Source organism: Rhinolophus sinicus, linkage group LG03 (assembly GCF_036562045.2).
Source record: "Rhinolophus sinicus isolate RSC01 linkage group LG03, ASM3656204v1, whole genome shotgun sequence".
Classification (NCBI taxonomy): Eukaryota; Metazoa; Chordata; class Mammalia; order Chiroptera; family Rhinolophidae; genus Rhinolophus; species Rhinolophus sinicus.
In genome coordinates this window covers 156,705,083-156,730,748 of record NC_133753.1, presented here as the reverse complement: position 1 = coordinate 156,730,748, position 25,666 = coordinate 156,705,083, and the positions used below count along the sequence as shown (strand labels likewise).

Genomic DNA, 25,666 nt, shown 5'->3' with positions numbered 1-25,666 from the left:
GGTGTTTGAAATGCTTGCTCTATGTCACCTCAAAAGCATGACATTTCTGCAACCTTTGGAAAAGGCTTAGGTAGGAAATGGATGGGGTTTGTGCCAAGTGATACTTGTGGGCATTTGGGTTGGTTGTGTGCATGGGGTATGTAACAATGATTCCCAACGACAAATCCCCTCCATTCACTCTGTGGTGCTGGATTCCTAAATTACATTTCTCCCCTTTGAGTCTATAGTCACAAGTTCCATAGTGAGGACCAGGTGACTTTCCTGAAATCTCCGGCTGTGTAATAACAGATGGTTTGTTCCATATCACTAACCCCAATACTGGGAGCTTTATGCTTTCTTAACATGTGACGGTATGATTCTACTTTGATTTGGCATTGCAGCTTCAACTTTGTAAGTTTCTGCAAATTGAATGTGAGACACTTTATATTCCAACGCAATATGGTAATCACTACCCGAATATAAATTCAGTAATTAAAGCTCCAAAAGGAGTGAATCTATTTAACAATAAATGCTGGGAAAAGATGATGTCTATAGAGTTCTTTATTACTTTAGAGTAACTGGTGATGTCTCCCACAATAAAAATAGTGGGCTCTGTGTGGATGTTCTGCAAGTCTTCATTTATGAGTATACTTGTGAAACTCAGAGGGTTAATTTAAACACAAAAAGCTTCCCCTGAAGGACTGCTAGTTTAGAGTGGACCATTCTTACCTGCGTTCACTTTCAGACCTCTCCTACTCCACGGTTGCATGTGGAGCTTTTATTGGCATTTGAAGTCAAGGAGACCTTTTTGCTTTTACTTCGCTGTTTGTTGAGTTGACCAAAGTCTAGCTGTGTCTCCCCCCATCATTAATAACTATTAGGATTGGGCCTGGTCCGGCTCGGATTAGCACTACTGTGACAGACTACACAACCAGAAGCCATGGGTTGTAATTAAGGGGGCGCAAACAAGCTCTTCCATTAGCACACTGTGTGGTCAACATTCTGTGCTTTGTTTGGTTCATGTTTAAATCAGGTTCTGAGGAGGGATAGGCTTTTGCTAAAATAATAAAATGACATTTTTTGATGATTTCCTGAGAGAGACAGTTTTTGGTATTCTGGGTTGCTCTGAGTGAGTTAGGGCTGGCTGGTACTTCCCAAGAAAGGGAGATCTGGTGTGTCGTATTTTTTTTTCTATTATAGCTGCTTTCTCTCTCTCTCTCTCTGTCTCTCTCTTGCCGCCTCTGTCTCCCTTTCTCTCTCTCTCTCCCTTTCTCCCTCTCTTTCTCTCCCTCCCTTTCTCCCTCCCTCCCTCCCTCTCCCCTTTCCTCTTTATTGAGGTATGGTTGACATCTGAAATCTGTACATATTTAATGTATACAACTTGGTGAGTTGGAGATAAGTATACACCCATGAAACCGTCCCACAGCCTATGCCGTACTGCAGCTGCTTGATGTAACCTTTCTGATATGGGCACGTGACGTGGGAACCAGCAGTTGCTTCCTACTGATCTGAATTGCTCATAGTCCACGCCGAGCTGGAATGATGAGTCCTGTCATAAACTGGTATGTGGTACTCCTGCATTTCTGCGGTGGCATGAACATCAGTAACTGGCACTTGCAAAGCAAGCTTGGCTCCTGTTCTTAACTCTTTCCTGCTCACCTTTGTCCCCCAGCCGCGTGCATGTCCCCCACGAGGCCTGTCTCTTACCTCTGAGAGCCCTGCTTTGGAAAGGAGTGGGCACAGGTCCTGCTCACTCACAGTCAGATACACAACCAGACATCTACCTCGGCCTTCTCTCCATTCCCGAGCCCAGTCTTGGGAAAACTCAGCCCATCTTCCGTTCCACCCCTTCCGTTCCCAGTAGAAGTATCACTCAGGCTGTTTTGTCCTTAGGGCAGGGCCTGGATGTAGGCTTGCCTTTAGGCTGCCTCCTAACTTTTGCTTCAACTCCTGAAACCAGAGCCCATGAAACACCCTCTAAGGCCCAGGATCCCAGACTCTAAACACAAAGATTTCATGGAATGGGGGAAGGAAAACATACTTTTCATTCTCCTTCAGTAGAAAGAATACCACAAATTAAGATCTCAGTAAATTATCCTGTCACAGAATACATTTGTCGCTAACTCTCTATCTACCTCCTTCCATTCCTCTTGGGAATTGTGGCTGGCGGTATTTAAAAAGGCATCTGCTTTTCTTTGGAAAATGCATATTTTTCCAGACTATGAAGTTATAGGATTCAGGATGAAAAATTTTTGAAAGCTAACGCACAAGCACAGACACATTTAGATACCCATCCTCCCATCACTGAGAAGTAATCATAATTATTTATGTATATTTCCTTCCAATCCACTTTCATGCATTCTACATATTTTAAATAGGTTTGCTATCAGGCTTTGGACTCTATGTTTTTCACCTCTGTCTCTGTAAGCCTTTTTGAAATAATAGCCCATCTTGTGATTGCAGTGTAGCTTATTTAACGACGTCATTCAGGGTTTTTAGGAGAATAAGACTGATCATTTGTTCTGCATCATCCTTGTTCTCTGTCATCCCTGAGAAAGGTCAAAAAAGGGATGTGTGTATGGGGAGGATGTTGGATAGTAAATTGGCTTGGTTAGAAACAACAACAACAAAAACTTCCACAGAGAGGAGGCAGTTAATTCTAGGTGGTTGATGAGTGATCTTAAGAAAACAGTGAGTGGGCAAGCGGAGAGATTTTGTTGGAAATTCTAGCTTTTCAGTTCTCCGGGGAAAGAGTCCTCTGTCAGCCTTAGTCCTGTGCCCCTTTGGACTCTTTCTTACCTTAATTCTGGACTTTTTTAATCATTTGATTTCAGGCTAGTGACTCAGGCAGAACTAGGTTTTTATTGTGCTGTAGATTTTTTAAAACATATTTCATTCCGTATATAAAAAGCATTTGACGGACACAGTGACCAATAAATGAGCTACCCCTAAGAAAAGTGCAAACCCTATTTCTATTCCTGAATCTTATCAATTGTTTAACGACATTTTAAAAAGATTAGGGAAGTGGATTTCTTCGTTTTTATACAAATTGATTAACTCTTTCTCATAGATGAGTTAGAGATTAATCTTATTGAGGTAAAGCCCTATCTTGCACGAGGAGGTAGAAAACTAATCAAAGTTCTTTCTATAAGAGGAAGTTTTAACGGTTGAAAAATGGCTACTCTCTGCAGCAAGGCTCTGACAAAAGGGCCAGGAGGATTTGGGGGATAGAGTTATCGTTTATAATTAATACACCGTTAGTTCTGTGGTGCCAACTCATGGCCAGTATTTTTTTTTCAACTAGAACACAAAGAGTAATTATTAGTTCTACTGGTATTTGCTGTAATACAATAATTTAAAACTTATTTTATAAATGGAAGTATATGTTTTAGTTGAACAGTGTATTATAGACATATTAAATAATCTTCCTGGGACCTTCCCCAACCCCTCACTTCCTATTTCCTATTTCTCAGTGATAAAATTATACCGGTTTTAAGTTATCTTTACTTTCTGTAGTACTTATTTGAGAAAACGCTTTAACCTGACTAAGATAGGCACAATTTGCCTACCCGGATATGAAACTGTTCTTGAACAGGTGCATTTCTAATTTAGATGATTGTATGTTGATTTACTTAATTTTATTTTGGTCGTTAGTTTTTCCTTTTAAACATGACTGCCTAGTTTATGTCAAATCATGGGTACACAGGTTCCCATCACCCCCTCAAATACACAATGTCACCTAACTAAACAATGAAACTATTTAAAAGCTCAGGGAAATGTCTCCCTCCCCAGATTTCCTGATTGCAAACTCCTAAGCACATTTCTTGGGTCCTGAACCAGTCCTCGCTCTGCCTGGGGCAGAGACACTCTTTAAACAATACTAGGGGATTTTTGGTGAGTAGTAAAACTGTACATCAGAAACACAAGTTGGTTTGAAACAAGAAAACTAAGTTGATGGTCGTATTGGTGGAGATAACTTTGTCTCATGAAACTGATTATCAGCAGGTGCTCGTCTCTAGTTTGTACAAAGGTCACTTGACCGATTTGCTCATCTGCCACTGTGGTAACTCATCTGCTTTCTTTTAAAATTATTTTAAAATATTGAACCTTTCAGATGCCAAGTTTCTGTGTGATTTTTTTTCCTAAGTAAAATGAGAAACAATTTTTGTCATGTGAAGCACATAGCATCATATTTGTGGTGTCCTATGAGGCAGATTAGCCAATAGCGCAGTGTTTTGGCCATTACTATAGAATTGTGTGAGTGCAGAAACTTTGGTGCCTACTGTATAAAGTCAGTGCAGCTAATATCCGAAGACCCAGGCAGAAAACACTCTTCGTGATGTGAGTGAGCCCTACAAGTTTACGATGTACTGTGAATGGAAATATTATGTGACCACAAAGCTAAAGGAATGACTCACTTGGTAGCTATGGACATTTTATTTTCAAGATGGCTGAGCTGCATTTTTGTTTTCATATGTATTTTGATCTTTCAATAGGATTTAGGGTCTGTTTAGAAAAATAATAAGCAAAAGGAGCCAGTAGGAAATTTCACATTCATTTCTTTCATACTATCACTGATTTGTTTTCAGTAAGTTGAAATAGCCTAATTCTAGTCTTGATATACAATTGCATTTCCTGTGAGTTACTTAAGATACTTTTCAATATGGAAATTTTACACAGTAGGGTGCCATCTCTCTATATACCACTGAATTTCTGCTTAGAAATGTTTTTGTGTGAAGGTCAAGGATTCCATAATTTAATAAACAGGAATCCAGGAACACAATGAGCAGGAACTCTCTGAGTCACTGCAGGGAATGTAGACTGCGTTTAGGTTGGATGCCTGGTGAATAGGCTGAAGAGGTGGAGTTGGTGTGTTATTCTGGAGCTCAGGGTACTTACTAATAAGGGCCAAATCCCAGGCTAGGCACGAATGAGGTCACCTCTTTAAATCCAAGGCTGGACCTATGAGAAATAGGTGGCCATGCCCATAAGAGGCAGGCAGCAATTTGAAGGGCATGAAGCCAGCATTAAACTTTTCCTTAGTAACTGACACTTTTGTGGCACTCTAACTTGTCGAACTCCCGCCATAGTTTTAATGTAATTCACATAATTCAGTGAAACCTTTTTCTAAACACATTTTCATATATGTTCAGAAACATTCTCATCCGTGTTCTCTTAGAATCTGGAAGGTCTTTGGGGAGCAAGAATCCAGAATAAAGGAATGACAGCTTGAAAGAATAGGGTGCAACAGAAGGGTCCAAGATTTGGGGTCAGAAGTTTATATAACTTGTAAATATGTAGATTTTATAATTTTGAGTTTGTTTTATTTTGAGATGTATCATTTATAAATACTTCAACTTAAAAAAAAGCTTGTCTCAATAATACAGTCAATATACCTTATTATAAACTTTAGATCTTTTGCTGGCCAAGTTCACTTCCTAATAGATATGACAATGTGAGTAAGCCATTAGTCCTTTTCTCCAAAGCCACTGCATACAAAGGCGTTTCACATCACAGATTTGATTACTGTGTTCTCGAATACTTAAAGGGTCAGCTATCTAGAAATAGAGAAGCAAAAATAGCTGTTTTAAAGGGGGCATAATCCAGAAACTTGGATTTAATTTTAAAATCTATTAAGAAACACTGGAACAAAAAAATCTGATTCACACGTGCTTAAACACAATTCCCTTCCCTAGTTGTGTCTGACTGGACCAGCTGGTTTGGGCAGGGATAAGGAAGCAGTGCGGGCTTGCCATGGATAATCCATGTGTTGGGTCATCTGCCTTTGGATCCTTGAGAATAATACACTGTGGAGGAGGGGATGTCCAGATCATGACATCTCACCCGTCTGTCTACCATGAGGCCAAAAAAACTGTGTATACTACTATATTCCAGGATAACAAGCATGCCCCTTTTGGTAACATTGGGGTGTCTGCCCATCTAGGGCAGGCTTGCTGCCTCCAAAACACCCTCACAGTCTGGTGTGAAGCTTCATAACTTGACCCACCTCCTGTATCTGACCATCAGGCTCCAGGCTCAGAACTCTGGCTTGGTGAATACCCCAAAAGCAGCTCCATCTCTTAGGCGTGGAGCCATAGTTACCAAGCTCACTGATTCATGTGTGTGATCCGAATGCTGAGATTCATTTACAAGGATAGATAGAATCATTGTTGGGCTTAGTATCCTTGAACATTCTTATTGTCTACGTTATAGACATTTTTAAAAAATGATTGAAAGCTCAGGCTCTGAAGGCAGACTGCCTGGGTGTGGATTCCAGCGCTACCATTTATTGGCTGTGTGATCTTAGAGAAGTTTCTGACTGTCTCAGTTCTTCAGTTTTCACATCTAGAAGGTATGGATAAAAATAAGTCCTGCCTCACGGGATTGTCATGAAAATTAAACCATTGCTTGGCGTGTGTTAGACACTTAGCCAAAGTTAGCAGTTACTGTTCTTGTTATTCGCATTTGGGGAGACCTCTCTATGAAGCTGATCAGAATGTTGCTGGGGGAGTATGGTGGCAGAGCGAGGCTTGCTAAATGGCTTAAATGATTAGCGGCATTGGGGAAAGATGGACTGATACACACGGTTTTAACAATTGGTCTGAAACACCGCAGTCTGTTGGCTCAGTCCCTTGCATGTTGCCCGTCTGAAGCCTTTGGCCGGTGCTTGGATGGACACTTGAACCTGTGGTTCTGTAGGTTTTGTTTTTCTGTGTTTCTAAAGCCCACCAATCTTCCTTATTGTTAAATTCTTTCTATAACTATGTTAATATTTGCATTTACTATTAAGCCTGGCTTCCTTAGACCAGCCTCTTTATCTCTGGCATAATTTACTGTATTGTATTAATTTTAGAAGTTAATTCTGTGAGCAATTTTATGTTTGTTGTTCCAAGATCCTTGAGGAACAGCCTTAATGTAACATTTTAAGTCTGAAAACATATATGCATGAAAGAATGTATGCAAGAGAGACAGACCAAAATGTTTTATTTTGACAGCTAATGTTTATGAAGCACTTACTGTGTGCCAGGCTCTATGAGACTGTCTTTATACATTCTCTTATTTAATCTCTACATAGCCCTCTGAGGTAATTCATATTCTTATGCCCATATTACAGATCAGTAAATTGAGGTTCAAGGGGCTGGAATTTGAAATCAGATCTACCAATGGTGTTTCATAACTGTACTACTCCCCTGAAAAATAGCCAGTTCGTGAATCTGAAACAGGACTATCTCTTCCTTTGTGGAATGGAATTATTAGACATTCACATAAGTAGTTAAATATATCTCCATTCATAATGCAGATTTCTAACTCTGAATGTGTCTCGGTTGTGGGAACCACACACACCTTCCCTTCCAGGGCCCTGTTTGCCACTAGTTGGTGGTAGTGCTGCCTTGGCAGTCACTGCATCATCTTCCAGAGTTAAAATTCTGTTGCTCAGAAATGACAAGAGTAAGAAGCATTCTTTACCCACACTGAATACTGAGCAACTTAAAGGCCAGCATCTTCTGGTATCTCCCCAGCCCAACTGTCTTTAGCAACAGAATTGGTTCCTTGTGGCCAATTTCATCTTTGCAAAATGAGAGACAACTAACAAAACATCCGTGGATGCAAATGAGAATAAGAAAAGACAACTGTCAAGTTAATTAAGAGGAAACATTCCTTCGACCTCTTATTTTTTTCTGTGCTTTTCATCAAGGTGGGCTGTTGTTCCTTACTCAGAGGGCTGCATCCCTCTCATGCTGGAAACAAATAGTGGGGTGGGAGGTACTGAGTGCTTAAGTGTGGGATGAACACACAGCTAATTTTAATATCCATTTGGCAGTCGTCCTGTTGTTTCTCCGTTTAGGAAACATTTTCTTTTGCCCATTATCACAGCTTTCACATTCATGTCATTAAGAGAATGTCACTTTGCAAGACACTGAATTAGGCGCAGCTAGCAACCGAACATACTGAACAGAAAGAAAATGGCTTTTTGCCACATGACTTTTCCTCCCAGAAAAGAACAAAGTGGAGATCTGATGTTGGCTTTACGTGCCTGTGTGTGCGTGCGCGCGTGTGTGTGTTCCGACTGTGGAGGCACATAGAACCAGGGACAGTTCACTTCTGGGCAAAGTGTGATGCCAAATCATTGTCAATTCCAAATGCTTTAGAGCTGGAAGGGTGTAAAGAGTCCTGTTGTTCATTCTGGGCTTGACATAAATTCCTGTTGAGTGTCATAAAGGGAGATCCCATGGTTACGGTAGTCAGTGCCCTTCCCTTTCGTGGGCCGGGAAGGGATGGCTCCAGATGACTCTGAACCAGAGAGAAGGAACAGAGTTTTTTATTTTTATGGGTAGTCGTTAACTATGTAGCTGAATTACCCTCCTGGATTAAAATATAGCCACCAAATTAAATGTCTCTAGGTATAGCAAGTTAAACTGAGATTTAATTTCTGTGTGGAGGAGCCTGGAATGGGTAAAACAGCATGATAGCAGTTCAACTGTTATGTGATTTGGATATAAGAAACTCGTCTAATCTAGCTTTATAAAACCATTGACCATTTCTTAAAAGCAATAAAAGTAGGAGATAATAAGTACAGGACAAAGGACTTAATGGTAAAATTTGATTATGGTATTTCCAAAAAGGCAGATCGGGATATTAGATTTATGCTGTTGTGTTTACTCTGATTTGCCACCACTTTCTACAGCTTTTTAAATATTTATTTCCTTATCACTGGCCAACCGAGAATAATGCAATGCTGTTAAATTAAACTGATTCAAAGTAATTTTTATAGTTGGACTTTGAACTTGGTTTTCTGCTACTTAGAAAAAAATATATATATATCCAAATGTGACTTATCCATATTGAGTATGAAACATGAGAGTTAAACAAAAATGTGTTTAAAGCGCATGCATTCCCCCAACACACACACACACACACACACACACACACACACACACACGTAAAATGGACATTTAGAAAAACATTTGTTTCTATTTTGCTCATTTTCCCATTGCTCCCCAACATGTCTGTAGACTTATTTTTGGCCCCTGACCACAAGTGCCCTGAGGACAACCTGAGGCCTGGATTTTGGTCTGGTCTCATAGGCATTTGACCCTGACCCTTTACCCAGTATTAAAATTGGGGCCGCTATATCCACCCCTCCCCCAGCTGTTTTCATTGCCACTTTGATAGCCCCACCACAGGAAGGGCCAGCCAGGTGATAACAGCTCTTTAGCCTTACAGGACAGATTAAACCATAGGTTTGAATGACTCCATACAATGTTTTGGCCAGATCAACCCTTGGAACACTTTCCCTAGATACAGTACGTACCCTTCAACTATTAGATCAGAATTAATTAACTTTAGCTTCCTAGCACTCTCTTCACGCCTTCATCCCAAGTAGGAACAGTCTGAGTTACGGGTCTTTCATGTAAGGTTTGAACTGTTGTGCTCTGCCTGAGTTACCATTAATCCAGAAATCACCTCATCATTGATTCTCCCGGCCCTTAAGAGTCCTCATTCAAATAGATGACCTGCCCTGATATTTTAGGATTCTCTGGGGTATACAGGCTTTATACCTCCTATGATCGTGTGATCTGGGTTGCAGATAAATTACTCTAAAAAAATTCACAGGTATTGAGACCCTTCTCACTTTAATTACTTTTTCACTTCTAACATTTCAGCAGTTGAGCTTACTATAAATCTCTTATCATTACCAAGTCCTACTTGGCTTTGGCCTTGTGTTAGGCCCGTCTCTTAATTCCACTAATTATCCCACTGTAATTTCATTCAGAATGAATTTCTCTATCAGTGTTCCCAGTAAGTTGTTTCACACCATATATTCCACACTATAAACCTATCAGCTCCTCATGTTTTCTCAGTTTTTATGTGGCCTCGATCAGTGTCATAATGCCGTCTTGGACAAGTTTAATCTTATAAATTAGACGTGTTTGTCCAAGTTGAATTATAAACTTCCCAGATGCAGGAACCATATTTAGTCAGTCATTTAAAAATATATACTGACTGTCTAGTCAAGTCATTTTTGTTTTTTGTATTTTTCTGGGTACCCAGAGAGTCACTGTTCTATAAAATATAATATTTGCCCTCAAGGGACTTATCCCCCCTCCTAGATTATAATTTCCCTATAGAATTCTCAGTTTACTGAATGAATGCGATACCATGGAGTGGGTGCTCTGCCTGCCAGGATCACTGTGGTGTAGTATCAGCCCCCCATCAGTCACATGCTAGCATATGACATCCGAGCTCACCATGTCAGCCACATAGAAATAGCTGTGTTGGTGTGTCTCATTTTGAAATAGTTATTGCACAAACTGCAATAACTAAGAAAAAAATAGGTTTTAAAAATATTTTTGTATTAGGCAGATCACTGAGAGTAAGGGCTTATTTTGGGAAGACAGAGGAAATGGAAGGACAGTTTGCCATGCATAGTATATACTATAAAATTCTGGTACTTATTATTTGTGAAAATGGGTTTCAAGGTTAATTGGGATTTTATCTCACACTTTTTAGATGGCAACAAATTTTTGTTTGTCCCTCTCTTCCAGATTCTGCCTTAGAATACAGTTACCTGTGAGTCAGTCTTCTCTCTTCTTTTATACTTTATACACTTTGAGAATGTTTTCTTCATTTTCTGATCTCCCATGGTACTTTGTATATAGGAATAGAAGACATTCCGTAAATATTTGTTACATTGAATAGTGTCTTGCTAATATCTGTATGTTCAGCCATTTCTCTCTTCCTCTATGAAGACAGAAAATTAGTCCAGACTTCACTACAGGCTTATCTTAATAGATTAGATATATTTCCAAGAAGTGTTGTATACTGTAATATATGTATTTCCTATCTATTTTTCTCAGAATGTTTGAAAGCTTGGAGACCTATCCCTATCTCTAGGCGTATAATTAGCCTAAATTTTCTGTTCATATGTGAAAATAGTACGAGCACCCATTCATTTCCATTATAATTAATGCTTTTAAAAAGGCGTTTTTCTACTAATGGAAACGTTAAGTTCAAGTATCAAGCCGATAATATCAATAACAAGCATTCATAATTACATGCCCTGGGTAACTATAAACTAGATTGTTGCATTTGTGCAAGTCAGCAAAGGCCTGAAACACTCAGGCTTGATAGTCACGACAGTATCAGCACTTCTCTAGTTTTGGGGGGCAGAAGAGCGTAGAGTGGTGTAATGCTTGCATTGACTGTTGGGGCCATTTGTTTTGCATGAATTGTTTTTTTTTTAATAAGATACTTTATTTTAAAGTGGAATCACATGAGATGAGTGTGATTAGAGACGTATATCAACTTCCTAACTGGTCTCCCTACCTCCTCCTTTGGTTATTTCACTCTAGCAGCCAGCATGATTCTCTTCAAACAGAAGTGAGATTATGTTCAAAACCCTCCAAAGGCTTCCCTTTCCACCCAGACTCAAAACCAGTCTTCATACTTTGGCCCGCATGCTGCCTCAGAGCTGTGTGAGCCCTGTCCTCTTCCCCTGCCTGTCTGTGCCGCTTGCCTCTGGCTCTCTGCACCGCTGCCACACTGGCCTGCTTGCTGTTCCTGGAGCACTCCCACCTCAGGCCTTTGTTCTTACTGGGTGCCCACTCCTTCTTCCTTCTGGTCTTACTCAGATGTCACCTTCCCACTGAGGCCTTTCTGGACCACCTATTTAAAATTGTGATTTCCCACGTCTGCACTCCTGTCCTACCTTCTGCATTATTATTTTTTCTCTGCCCATCTCTCTCACGTTATAAACACCATCACCATCTCCCATACTATAAATTGTACTAATTTACTGTACTTATCATCTGCTTCCTCCTCTTCCAGAATGCAAGCCCCTCGAGGGCAGCAGGGATTTCGTGTGTTTTTGGACTAGTACCTAGTATATATATGAGGGATGCAAAAGTAACTTGTTGAGTGAATTAATGAAAGCCTGGTTGGAGCCTTGATTTCATGGGCCATAGGGAAGATACGGGCACTGCCTTTTCTTTACGTAAGTCACAGAGTATGTCACAGACAGAAATAGTAATGCTTTGTTCTCTGCCACCTTATAAAGAGAGCTAGTGCTTGCTTATCCGGCCAGCTCCCAGACGTGGCCTTGCTGTGCTGTTCAGGAAAAGGGGTAGAGCTGTAGACTTGAAGAGGCCCAAAGAAAGAGTGATTTATAAAAGACAAAAATGCAATTTCTGGGGGAAGACAATAGTATGAAGACAGAAATGGAGACATAGGCAAGGCAGCCTCTGAAGGAAGGAGCAGGATTTGGGGGGGAAGTGCCAAAGAAGATTTTAAGGAAGATTTGCTTTATATTGCCTAATATAATTTTTCTTTCCAATACAGCCTCAGAGATATTTTTAAGGCTTATGCTGATGCACAGAGGCCTAGATATTTCATGCTGCAAAAAGGAAAAAGAAATGTCCATGATATATATAATTTTAGTACATTTAGAGTTCTAAAATTTGTTTCAAATGAATAATCTAAAAAAGAATGAATTAGACCCATATTTATGTTGCCATGGTTAATGTCGAATGAAGAAAAGTAAGTTACAGAATATCTATAATGTATAGTGTGTGCTAAAGTATAATTTATAGAAAAGTCAAAAGCATGACTGTCAGAAACAAAATGAACATGTGTCAAAGGTTTTATTTAAGTTATTAATTAATGAGTGCAGCCGTAACATATTAAAAGAGGCTCAAAGGAGATTTTGAAACATACACACACACACACACACACACACACACACGCACACGCACAAACACATTTTCCAATCAGGAATGATAAAATGGATTTGCTAGTAGATGCAAAACGGATTCATATTTTATAGGACAATTATATTAAATGTTTGGGGTCATCTTTCCATGGAGTGGCTGGCAATTATACGTGTACCACACAAAATTAATTTACATCATTATGGACAAGAATCGTTTGCATTGCTGCCATTTTCTACAGCTTCTACCCCTACAGAGTTTGTACGTAGCCTAGTCAGTAGAAGGACAATGACATACACATACCTGTAAAGGCCAGATCATCCCTCTGAGGGTTCACTACGTAGCCTAACAAGCCTCTGAAAGGAAAGCCATTCGTGTTTTGCACAATTCCAAGCCTTTGTCAGTTTTTCCTGATATGGATACCACTAGTTGGAAATGTGAACACACTCATACACAAATGTTGTTTATCAGTATACGTGTATGTATGCTAAAGTACCGAAAATGGATGGGAGAACTACAAGCCAGGATTCTTTTAGTGGCTTGGTTGGGGAGTGGAAAATGTTTATTGGTTTGAACATCAGAGGGTACCTTTCTTTCAATCTCATATATATACATATATTTGGGAAAAAATATGGCAAAATGATATAGTTGGTCATTTCAGGGAGTAGGAATTACTAGATTATCTTTCTATATTTTAAAAATTTCTTAGACTGCCCCTGCCCCAATACGTTTTACTGTTTCTCTAAGCTGGTCCAACTGCTTCGTTGTAAAGATATGGAAACAGAAGCCTCACTGGTTTTTCACATGTGTCAAGCAGCACCACATTGGCGAGACCATTTCTGCTTCCAGGTCTTGCCCAGTCTCCTCCATTTCAGCCTTCCTCTTTGTTTAAGGAATATTCAAACATTCAGATTCTATTAAACTATTAGGAAATCGTTAGCAGATGTTCACATCCACTAAAGCTTTGGTCTATAATTGGTCCCCTGTGAAAATTTATCAAATTGTTCATCAAGATGAATTAATAAATTGGAGCCTAGCTTTTCAGAATTACTGGGGCTCTTCTTATGCAATTCCCTGTATGATTACTGCCCCTCAATTGTGGTCAGTCATATGTCGTACTGAGCGCTGACCTTTTGAGGCAGCTGTGAATGTCAGAAATGACTGCCTGTTGGGGTTTCCCCTCCTCGGCTTGTCTTGCCATGGTTAGACATGATTGGTATTCCTGTCTCAAAATGAACGTAATTTAACATTTCAGCTACTCGGAACAGTTGCAAAAGGCCACAGCCTGGTCTGGTGGGCCTCATAGCTTTTATAGCCGTGGTAGGGGATAATTAGCAGCTTTTTCTATCAGGAGAGATGTGACAGATCCACATATGAAATGTTGCCAGGTCCCACCAAGCCCTTCATGTGGAGTCCCGCGCGTAGGGACAACCCAGCAGCCATGAAATATGGGTGCTTTGGACCAAAAGTCCATTCACCACGTTCACTTCCTCTCCTTCTTCTCAGCAGCCATATTCCTCTTCATCCTTCACACTGAGTCTGGCCTGACATAGGTGAATTCATGATTCGTCTCTGTCTTCCAAGCACATTGAAGGTGGTGCTGGCAGGAATTAGGAGCTGGGGAAGCTCCTTGTGAAACTGCTTTGGTGAATGGGGACGGTGGACTCGAAGGACCACGAGTGGTACCCTGTTCAATCCTCATTTCACCTGCTTGAGCCAAAACACCAGGCAGACAAATCAAACATTTCCTTCTGGTGGCCTCATGTCACTCTAAACATTTCCACCTGAGTGCCCATCCAGCTGGACCCATCCAGCTGGAACGTTCTTAAGCAGAGTGTTCTGTCCCTCCCTGCCTTGCCTCCCAGCCCCCAGGAGCCGGCCCGCCCAACTCACTCAAAGTATTGTCACTGTCTTCCCACCTTCCCGTGCTTCTTAGATCCCAGGTCCACTGTCAGCGGTATTTCTCTGTCTCTCTCTCTCTGTCTCTCTCTCTCTGTCTCTCTCTCTCTCGTCTGTTGGTGGATCTTTCCAAGGAGGAACCAAAGGAATGAGGTAAAAAGAAATGCTAACTGGCACCTGTCCTAAAACATTGTTTCCCCTCGCCTTTGTCTGAAGTTGTACATGGCTGTCTGATGAGGCTACATTAGATTTTGCAAGTGAAGAATCTTGACTGTGACGTTGTACCACCTTCCCAATTGAGAGAACAAACTGAGCGTGTTATCCGCAGGCAGAGCAGGTGTCTCCATGTGTTGCTTCAACTGGAGAGCCAAGGAGGAGGAGGTGCTTTGTGGAAAGTGGATATTCCTGTATTTGGCTTTCAGATTGAGCCTGGGCAGGGTGAATGGCTTCCATTTCTTCTTAATGAACTGGAAAGAAAGCATTGTGGGCTGGGTAGCTGAAACTTGAGTTCGTCACTATTCTTCAGTTTCATTTTGGAATTATATACCTTTGTTCCTAAGGCTGAAAATGGGATAACTCTACAAGCTCAAATGCTTAGATGAGGATACATTTTAAACAAGGTAGGAGGTTTCTGCTACTGTAGAAGTGGTGTTCCTGTTTTACTGGTAGGACGTCACCTGTTTTTTCTCTGGGTGACACTGCCTGAGAAACAGCAAGGCTGAATCAACTTAGTGATGCTGGTGAGAGAGAAGTGACCTTGGTTTTGCCCAAGTGGTGATGTTTTCACTATTTTATCACTTTATGGATCAAATGAGCGTGGTGTGGTCACCAGCACCTGAGGAGCTGTGTCACACTTGGATGCCATAAGCTTCTCCTTTCATCAGCAGAAAGGAGTGTGATACCTGGATGAATAAATAATGACGACAAAGGTCAGCTCAGCATTTTGCACCAATGTCATTATGAACATGGGTGGTGCCAAGTGTTGAGGCACTCTAGCTAGTAAATACTCATAGGTCCTGTCCACTCAGAGTTTTCTCATTGTGGCATTAAATGCAGATTTTAAATCATTTGTTGGGAATCAGGTACCCAGAGCAATAAGATTAGGTGACTGTCAGAAATATCAGATGCAAGTAACATGGAGATTGAATGACCTCCCCTCCCCCTAAACCTTGGAAAGTTATCTTCAGAATATTTTAGTAGGGATCCCAGAATTTTAAAAGTGTTTATATACCAAGATCTAAAATACAATATAAGAATGCCCCTTTACTTTTAAGAATGTTAGCAGTAAATAAATTCATTTGTGAGGCCAAGACCCTAGTTCATGAGTGTAGAGATTTTGTGTACACGGAAATCTCTGTCGTGACCTGTATTTTATAAAGTCTGCTTTGGCCATACTGAGGGGCATTTCACATTTAAAATCTTCCTGTTTGATTGTTGAGAGATTGAGGAAAGCTCCAAGTCTGTTACAATTTTAATACTGTCTAGCTTCATGCTGAAGGTCCATGTAGAGGTTAGAGAGGACACTTTAAGCTTTGATCATTCATAGCATTTGTCAATGAAATACGCCTTTGATTATTTAAGGTTTTGAGTAACACGTTACCAGTACCTTAAATATGGTAAACTGTTTAAATTCTGAAACATTTTTTTTTAACCTCTGTTAACTTGCTCATGTATTCATGAATGAAGATCCTGTTTTTTCCCACTCTAAATTGCATTCATAGTCTATTTATAAATATCTATTTATAAATATTACACATCTTTATAGAGATAAGGCAAACACAGGATGAATGTAATGTAAAGATTTTTTCATATTTTTATATTTTATATTTTTATATTGACCAAACAAGTATTTTTCAGGTTTCATGTAGATATTTCTTTTTGAGTTTTTTTGTACCACATTTTAGAAATCAATCCTTTTTACCCTTTTTGGGTAGACTTTTAAGTAACTGATAAAATTGTGAGAATATTCTTGTGTTTTTCTTTGTTATAAATCTAAATTGTTAGCTGTATATTTTGCTTGTTGTGGTAGTGTAATAGTCATTCTATTTCTTATGAAAATTCAATTTTTTAAAATTTTCTTTAAGTCAGCATATTTCACTGATATCCCTATTCAAGATGTTCATCAGATTGCTATTTCTGTTGATTCCCATTCCTTATTCATTTGATTTACATATAGAAACATTAATAATTGAATGAGAAAAATCTTCATAAATGATTTAGATCAAATACTAAATATTAAAAAAAATAATACAAATAACCATTTTTGTGACAGTTAACCCATGTTTCTGTTAATTTGCTCAAGTTAACAAATAACTTTGCTGCGATTTCCGGGATATAAATCTGTCATTTTAATACCTTTTATTAACAGCAACTTGATATATTTACAATATCTGTATTGAAATGAAAGGAGACATTAATTTGAATTAACACTAAGTACATTATACAGTTTGTTTTAAAACAATCACACAACCTGATTTAATGATTATGAATTTAATAGGTCAAATATGGTTCATGATAGATGAGTTGATAATATCACAATCCACCTTCAAAATCAAGTATCAAGGGTCTATTCCTATTCAACAACTTCTTTAAGGCTGAATAAACATGATCTTAATTAAACTCACAGATAATGCCAGGGGATGCTGATTACTCCAGTAAGGAAAATAAAGTGATGCAGCCTGACCTTAAGAAATTATAAATATGGTAATGTTGGCAAATGATAATAAGCAGCAAACATCTAAGAGAAAGGGTTGGTGTCCAAGTCCATATTGCTGAAATAAATTGGGTTTGGTTTTGAAATGTATTATTTGTATTATTTAGAAGTCAGGTGAAAATTCCTATTTCAAGAACCTGCTCTAACAGAGATATACTCTGAGTTAAGAAGACATTACAGTAAACCTTTAATAGTGGATGAGGGCAGCCCAAGTGTAAGAGGATGGAACCAGAATGCTCTGAACGCTATTATAGGTGAATTCAATATGGTAACCTCCTAATTTTTATTACCCTTTTCTAACTTCTATACTGATAATAGGAAATGATATCCACCTCACCATCAACCAATTTTGCATTGGTCTTATTCTTTGAGGCTTGTGAGAGTTGCTTTGGAATCAGATTAGCCATTTTATGACTTTCTACTAACAGAAACAGGAGCAAGTAGTTGCCTAGTGCCCATACCAGTATGCAGCAATTTATTTCTACTCACTGAGTACCAGGACAAAAACAGTGGGTAGTGTGCATGTGAAAAAAGGCCTTCACTGTTATTTTCATACAAACTAGTATCTGTTTTTTTGATGCCAAAATATTTCCCTAAATAAGGAATTTGAATGCAGTATACAAGATGAAAAATGAATGAGTAGTGAAATACATTTATCTTAGGCATCAGCTGTTCTATTGACAAAAGACACAAATATGGAATTTGTCTAAATAATTAGATTTTTAATTAGTGTATCATTGTAAGATTAATGTCATTATGCTTCATTGCATGTAATTTTGTATTAGACATTTCTTGTCAACAAAGATGCTACCTGTGGTTTGCTGATTTGAATCCTTAATTTATTACTTGTGTGCATGGCACGTCACATATTTGCAGTAAAGAGCTGAAAGAAGGCATTTGATTATAACTTCACTGGTGGTGAGAAATATTGATGGTGTTGTACTATATGAATACATTATATTTTCTAATATTCAAGAGGCAACCACCCCTTAAATATTAGTGAGTGCATATCAACTTGCAAACATTTTGGCAATATTATGAGCAGATAGTCTATGCCTGTAGTCTGTGTCTCTGTTGAATATATCTGATGCTATATTCTCTTTTTAAAACTGTTTTTACTTTCCTTTTGACAGTTGCCGGACAAGCAACCGGAAAAGCTTGATAGGCAATGGGCAGTCACCAGCGCTGCCTCGCCCCCACTCACCTCTCTCAGCTCATGCAGGTAAGTAATTACCCTTTTTTTTGCGTTTTGTTTTACTTCTTTTTGCTAGTTTTCAAAACAAGCCAGGCGTTTTGAAATTCAGCTGTGTCTTCATAGCTTGTTATTTTGGTTTTCCTGTCGTTTTATCACTAAGTTGTTTTTTCTGATAAGTTGGCCCAAACCCTATCCTTGCTTTCAGTGTTTGGACTCTAAAATCGAGAATTCCTTTTTATATGGGGTCCCTTTTCAATCATTTCTTTCTCCATTTCTAAATTTGTGGATGATGCAAGATGTATTTCTATGTTAGGATTATCTTTAGAAAATGCATGTATTGGTTCACATGAAGAGGATTAGTGTTAAGAACTGTAGGGGAGGAAAAATACCTTTTTCCTTTACCTTTCTAACTTCTCCACTGGGAACCCAGTAACCAGAGACAGATTAGCAAAAGAAAAGCATACCAATTTATTTAATATCAGTTTTATGTGGTGTAGGAGCCGTCATAAGGAAGTGAAGACCCAAAGAAACAGTTAAACCTGAGTGTTTTTAAGCTAGGTTTGATGAAGTGTGGCAAGTTGTACAAGATGTGATAGGGCAAAGGTGAGCTAATTCTTGTAAACTGGGGGAAACTTGTTCGTTCAGATTCCTTCACGTCCCTTGTCTTTAGAGATAAGGATGCTTCTTTCCTCCAGGTATAGGGATAACACCTATCACGTGAGGGTTTTATGATCTGCTTTAGGGACAGGTCAAAAAGTTCTTCCTGCTTATACCATTTTCACATTCCTTTAACATAAAATATTCAATATACCAGGATGATGTATTTTGGGGTTGCATGTGCTACACTCCATCAGAACTATTTAGTACAATTTTTCGCAATTGAACTTCTCTCTCATATATATATAAACTAGCTATTACAAACAGTGAGCAGTCTAGAATATGTCTTTTCTTGTATGTGTGCACAAGTTTCTCTAAAGTTTTACCTGTCAATGGCATGTATAATTATCTATTTCATATATAACCATTGTAAGGACAATCAAGATACAAGAGATGAGGCCCTTGGCCTTAAGTACTAAGTGTAAGGAAGATAGAGCCATATTACAAAAACTGCAATGAAGACTGCTTTCTATGCTGTGTGTGTGTGTGTGTGTGTGTGTGTGTACTTTAAAGTTCTATCCTAAATGGTGCGAAGAAGAGGTTAATTCCAATCAGGAAAGTCTGGGAGAGTTTGAAGGAGCTAGTTGCTCAAGATGTTGAAAGATGGGCAGACTTTGGCAGGTAGCTGTGTGAGGAGAGAAAGGGAATTCCCAGTGTGTGGATAGAGCTTGGGATGTGTATACTTGATGGTAAGAGAACATAAAGATGGAAAGAGAATTGAAAGTCAAGGAGTGGAAGGAATTTTGATTTTGAGTGCCTTTCAAGGATTTGAGGAAGATCTGTGTTTTAGGAAGATGTCTTCAGGACTGTGAATGATAACGGGTTGAAAGAGTGAACATTTAAGCTCCATCTCTACTGTAAACCCTAACTTAACACTGATGGCTTTCAGATGGTGTCGATTTCATATTTGAAAGTAGGGCTCTGACTCTCCCCCAGGTGTTCGTGAGGGTAGGGGTTGGGGGTTTTCAAGTTGAGAGTGGGAATTATCTGTAACATGTTTGGGGAGAAGAAGTGGGAGACAGAGGTAATTGCCTCTTTGGAATAAAATTTTATTTTCTTCATAGTAATAAGTAAAAGACGGTAAAGTTAAAAAGGTAAAAGATAAATTGATAAAATCATGACACTTGTAGCAAAGACCACTAAAGTCCAGAAATGCCGCTCCCAGGTTAAAATTTAGAGAAACTCTTGAACATATACATGAGAAGACATGTTCCAGATGCTCATAGCAGCATTGTGTGTAATTTGAAGCAACCTAAATACCTATCAGTGGGAAAATGGAGAACTGAATTATGGCAGCATCCTCTACAGAGCACTGTGCACGTAGAAGAAAATTAACTTGCACTGCGCATAACTGGATGAAATTCAAAGATAATATTGGGCAACAAAAGCAAGTTGCAAACGAATGTTATTTAAACCATACATGTAAGGTTAACATACAATATTTACATACAGTGTTTTGTTTAGGGATACACACACACATGTATATACATAAATATTTATGTATATCTTCATTTATAGTAAGAGTACAAAGGAAAACATGATAATTTTAAAGATCAATTGCATGATAGTAATTGTCTCTGAGAAGGTGTGAAGGGGATGTAATTGGAGAGAGGGATAAGCAGTTGATAATATTATATTTCCAAAGCTGTGTGATGAGTATACAACTGTATTATTACCATTCATGCTTTGGAAATTTATATTACATCACTGTCGTAGTAGTAATAGCTGACAGAGGATCAAGAAAGGACAAATACGTTACTGAGGGCTGGAATTATATCTTTTTTCATCTTTACATTCCTCCAGCACAGTGCCTGGCAGCATATACTAAGTGTTAAGTGAATGATGAATTCTCTTTCTTACATATAATTCAATAGTGATTAAAAAAATTAATCCTACTCCTCTGTATAGTGTTCTGTAGTAATTGCACCACACTTTATATGCCTGTTGATTAGTCTTTTATTGCTGTGATTTTCTTCAGTTCATATTGAGATTAGAGAAAATGCGGTTAAGACTTTAATGATCCTTTTCATATTTTTTTTTCCTATGTAGACTTAGCTTGAATTCTTTTCCCTTCAAACATAATTTTAGTATTGCATCACAGGAGTGGGCAGAGAGGAGCCTGTCTTTCAGGTTCTAAGAGTATTTTTCCTCATGTTCGGGAGCCAACAGGTTGTTATTCACTCAGAAGCTGTAGAAATCTGTCAGACTTTTTGTGACAAATGGCATTTATCACAGTCTGATAGATTCCTATTTCTGTATAAAAAGAAGAAAATGTAAATTACATAGAGAACTCGTCCTCATGTCTCGATAATGTGAAATACCTCCTCACCCACCATGCCTCTTACCGCGTCCTTCTTAGTGCTGCGTCCTCTGTCATGTATCTGATACACAGAATGCCGGGGGAGGGTTCCTAGGTGTCTCCATGAAAACACAAGAAAGAAAAACGGCCATCTCTCGGTGGTTATTGATCCAAAAGATAAAGGTAGACTTTCTAGTTTTCTTAGGTAAGGATGATGTGCGTCAGGCCACTCAATCACTGACACATGAATTTATACCCATCAAATGAATCAGTAGAGATGAGAACATTAATTTATTTGTGTAGATGTGTCAGGAGTGCTCTTGAGGAAAAAGGAAGGCTGGCAAAGTGTTCTGGAGCTTATCTTCACAAACAAAGTAGTGTTTGTTGAGAGCCAGGGATTCTAAAAGAACAGGGCAGTCCCAGTAAGAAAAGAAAGGTAGGCTATCACAGGCTCCTAGTTCCGGGAAGATGCTAAGCATGAAATTTAATCCAACATCCCCAAAGGAGAAGGCTAGTACATCCCTCCTAAAATAAAAATTTCTGTGTAATAAACAAAATCAAAACAAACAAGTGTGAAAAAATATTTTTACGCATATGACTGACAAACATCTGAATGCCTTAATATACAAAGAGCTTGTTTAAATTGATGTGAAAATTGGTGACTGCACCAGGAGAAAAATGGGCAAATGATTTAAAGGGCACGTCACAGAAAAAAATGGCCAAGAAAAACATATGAATTAATTGATCATTCTTTGCAAGCATGAGAGAAAAGTGAACCAGAATAATGAGACAGTATTATTTGCCTAGCATATTGTCAAATTTTTTAAAAGTTGGTAGAATCCAATGATAGCAAGGTATGACGAAGCAGTCCCCCTCACACGATACACATGTCGATGTGAATTTGTACAACTATTTTGGTTAGTGGTTTGCAGTATTTAGTATTTCAACTGCATGTAACCTTGGGTGCAGCAAATCTATCTATAGTTTATCTTACTGATATTCTCACAGAATAACAGCAAATATTAAGTCTAACATTGCTTGTAACTAGCAAATGGAAAGGTAAGTTGTTACCATGCTATTATTTAGCATGTTTTACGATAAGGGGCTGATTTGGTACCAAATGATTCAAGCATATAATCTAGCACTGAATGGTTATTAAGGATGAAGTAGACTTTTGTGTTCTGATATTAGAAAGGTGCCTGAGGAAGCTTGTTAAGTGAAGAAATGCATTGTGTAATTTTATGTATGTGTGTGTTTTAGATGGCATATACACATAATACACACTTGTACATTTATGCATATTTATAGGGAATTTTTGGAAAGAGAAAGGAGAAACTTAGCAGTGTTTATCTTTGGGGAATAAGAAGGGAGGGAAATTAACATGCAGTGGTTTCATAATAAAATAAGTCTCTAAAGATAAAACCAATAAAGAAAACAAAATAATAACCTGCATTCATTTTCTATTGCTGTGTAATAAATTACCCAAAATTTAATGGCTTAAAATGATATCTATTTATTAATCTTATAGTTTTATAGGGAAGAAGTGGAGGTAGCCTTGACTAATTTGAGCTCAGGGGTCTCTCAAGGTATCCTAAGGCCAAAATCAAAGAAAAGTAGAAAATCACAAGTTCCTCGTTCCCTAGGAACCCTCACCTGGTTTTTCTTCTCAGGCTGTAGCATATGGCCACAATCAAAGTGTTAAGGCATGGGCTCTTTTCTGGAGATTGGGGAAGAATCTACTTCTAGACTCATGTAGGTTGTGGACAGATTCAGATCCTTGTGGTTGTAGGACTGAGATCTCCATGTCATGCTGGCTGTCAGCCTGAGGCTTTTCAGCTTCTAGAGGCCCCAGTTGCACATCCAGTCATTCTCAGGCTGTGCGTCTCTAACTTCTCTTGGCATCAACCAGAGAAAATTCTTCTTTTTAAAGGGCTTCTCTGCTTGGGTGAGGCCTACTCGATCTCTGTATATTAAGGTCAGCTCACTTGGGACTTTAATTACATCTGCAAAATCCCTTCGTAGTGGTACCTAATGAGTGTTTGCTTGAATAACTAGGGCACAGGGATCTTGAGGAGACCATATTTCAATTCTGCCTTCCACAATATCACTTCCACATCTTATTTTGATTCAAACGGTAAAAGTATGAGCTCAAAGAGTAATATTTAGAGAGGATGAGCCACAGGCCAGATGTAGGTAAATAACTGAGACTTACTGACTCCCGTCTTCTAAAGTCCAAAGAGCAAATGTTGTGTTATTGGCCAAACTACCTAACCTTTTGTGTCTTCAAAAATTATTTTACTAGGAATTTGCAGGCGACTACTTAGATTCATTTATAAGGGGGTTTCTGGAAGGAAAGATATAAAGGAGTCTCTTTCCTATTGGAAAACTCTAGGAATTATTAAAGATAGGAAACATGCCTAAAAACGTCCATATAACCTGTTAGGTTAATATCTAGTTGGAAAAACTTGAATTAATTGTATATAGACATGCAAGATTTCCGAAGGATTAGTCACCACTGTATTTGCTGCTGTACTGTTAACCAAGACCTTCTTCAAAGATGTAACTGAGCTAAAGGAGGCAAGTAGAGTGGAAAATGATCAGAGAAGTGGAGATTGTATGAAAACAATACAACTCCAAGTAGAAATTTGGAAAACCCCAAAGAGCGTTAGGGTAGGCAGGTAAGGACTGGGTAACAAAACAAAGTACCCTAAATCCCACTCTTCAAAACGAATCTCTCTGAACGCATTCGCTCATTATCTTCCCTCCTGCCGACCTCCAGCACTGGTTTAACAAACACTACCCAGTGTATAAATTAAGGTAGTTTCCAAGTAGAAACTATGAGACACCATGTATATTTTTTTTTCAATAGAATTTTTATGATTTCAGAAAATTGTGAGGACCTTCCTCTTTGGGACTTGTTTTGGACTCTCTTTTTGAGTCGCACATGAAAATTGTTCTTTCCACTTTACAGCTTGCCCTCCTTGCATTTATATGCATTTATGTCAGTTGTCCTCATTTATCAGATGTGACCCTGAGTTGGATGGAGTAAAAGGCAGTGGTTTTGTAGACAGGCATGCTGGTGCAAAGAACTGAAAGTTAATAGTCTGGCAATGAAGTAGAGATAAGGAAAAAATTAACAAGGTGGACTAATGAATTCAAAGAAGGCAGTATGGGATAAAACAAAGTTAGTAAACATTCCACAGTACCCGAGACGTACTTGAGAGTATCCCTGATGTTGGCAAGGGACATAACTTCATAATAATCCACGGCCTTGGGAATGTGAACCCTAAGCTTAGAAGATGCGTAGCCGGGCAGTAAGGGATGTAGTAAAGCTTGAAATGTTTGCCCGAAGTGCCACCCAAGTCCCTAATCTGCTTACCAACATCCACAAGACTCTGTGCCTTTTTTAAAATGTGGTAAAATCTCACAAGAAATTTTGCAGGCTCTGTTCACATGACTCTGATCTTCAAGGCTGACATGGTTAAAAATTAAATGGGATTTTCTGATTGTAATAGTAAAGCCAAGAGTTTGTAGAAAATATGAGAAATTACCTGGAAAATATAAATCCCCTATAAACTCACTACCGAGAGATAACCCCTGTTAACATTTTATTGTGTCTCTTGTCTTTTTTTCCCTATATGCATTGTGTGTGTGTGTATGTATGTATGTGTCTGTACATCTATATGTATGACTGAAATGCATATGTTGAAACATTTTATTTTACTGCACCCTTACCAACACTAACCTTATAGTTTATCAGGTTTCATCAATATAAGCCAACCATAATATAGCATTTTTTCTAGTTTTATCAAGATATAATTGACATACAGCATTGCATTAGTTTAACATGTACAGTATAATAATTTGATATATGTGTATAATGCAAAATGATTGCCACAATAAGTTTGGGTAACATTCATCACTTCACATAGTTACACATTTTATTTCTTGTGATGAGAACATTTAAGATTTACTTTTTAAGCAACTTTCAAATTATAATTCAGTATTATTAACTATAGTCACCGTGCTGTACGTTACATCCCCAGAACTGATTTATCTTATAACTGGAAGTTTGTGCCTTTTGACCACTTTCACTCATTTCACCCCCACTTCACCCCCACCTCTGGCAACCACCAGTCTTGTGTTTTTTTTATTTCCTCCATTTTATTGCTCTCTGAATATATAAGATTTTTTTTTAAGATTCCACATATTAGTGA

The 25,666-nt window shown here is 38.6% G+C and overlaps 1 protein-coding gene across 1 annotated transcript in view; it reads left to right on the top strand.

Moving 5' to 3' along the window:
- The window catches only part of MAST4 (microtubule associated serine/threonine kinase family member 4), a 551,423-nt gene that overhangs the window by 424,171 nt on the left and 101,586 nt on the right, over positions 1-25,666 (top strand). The window contains exon 8 of the mRNA XM_074329206.1: positions 18,432-18,520. Coding sequence (XP_074185307.1) covers positions 18,432-18,520 — 89 coding nt within the window. The remainder of the gene's footprint in view (positions 1-18,431; positions 18,521-25,666) is intronic.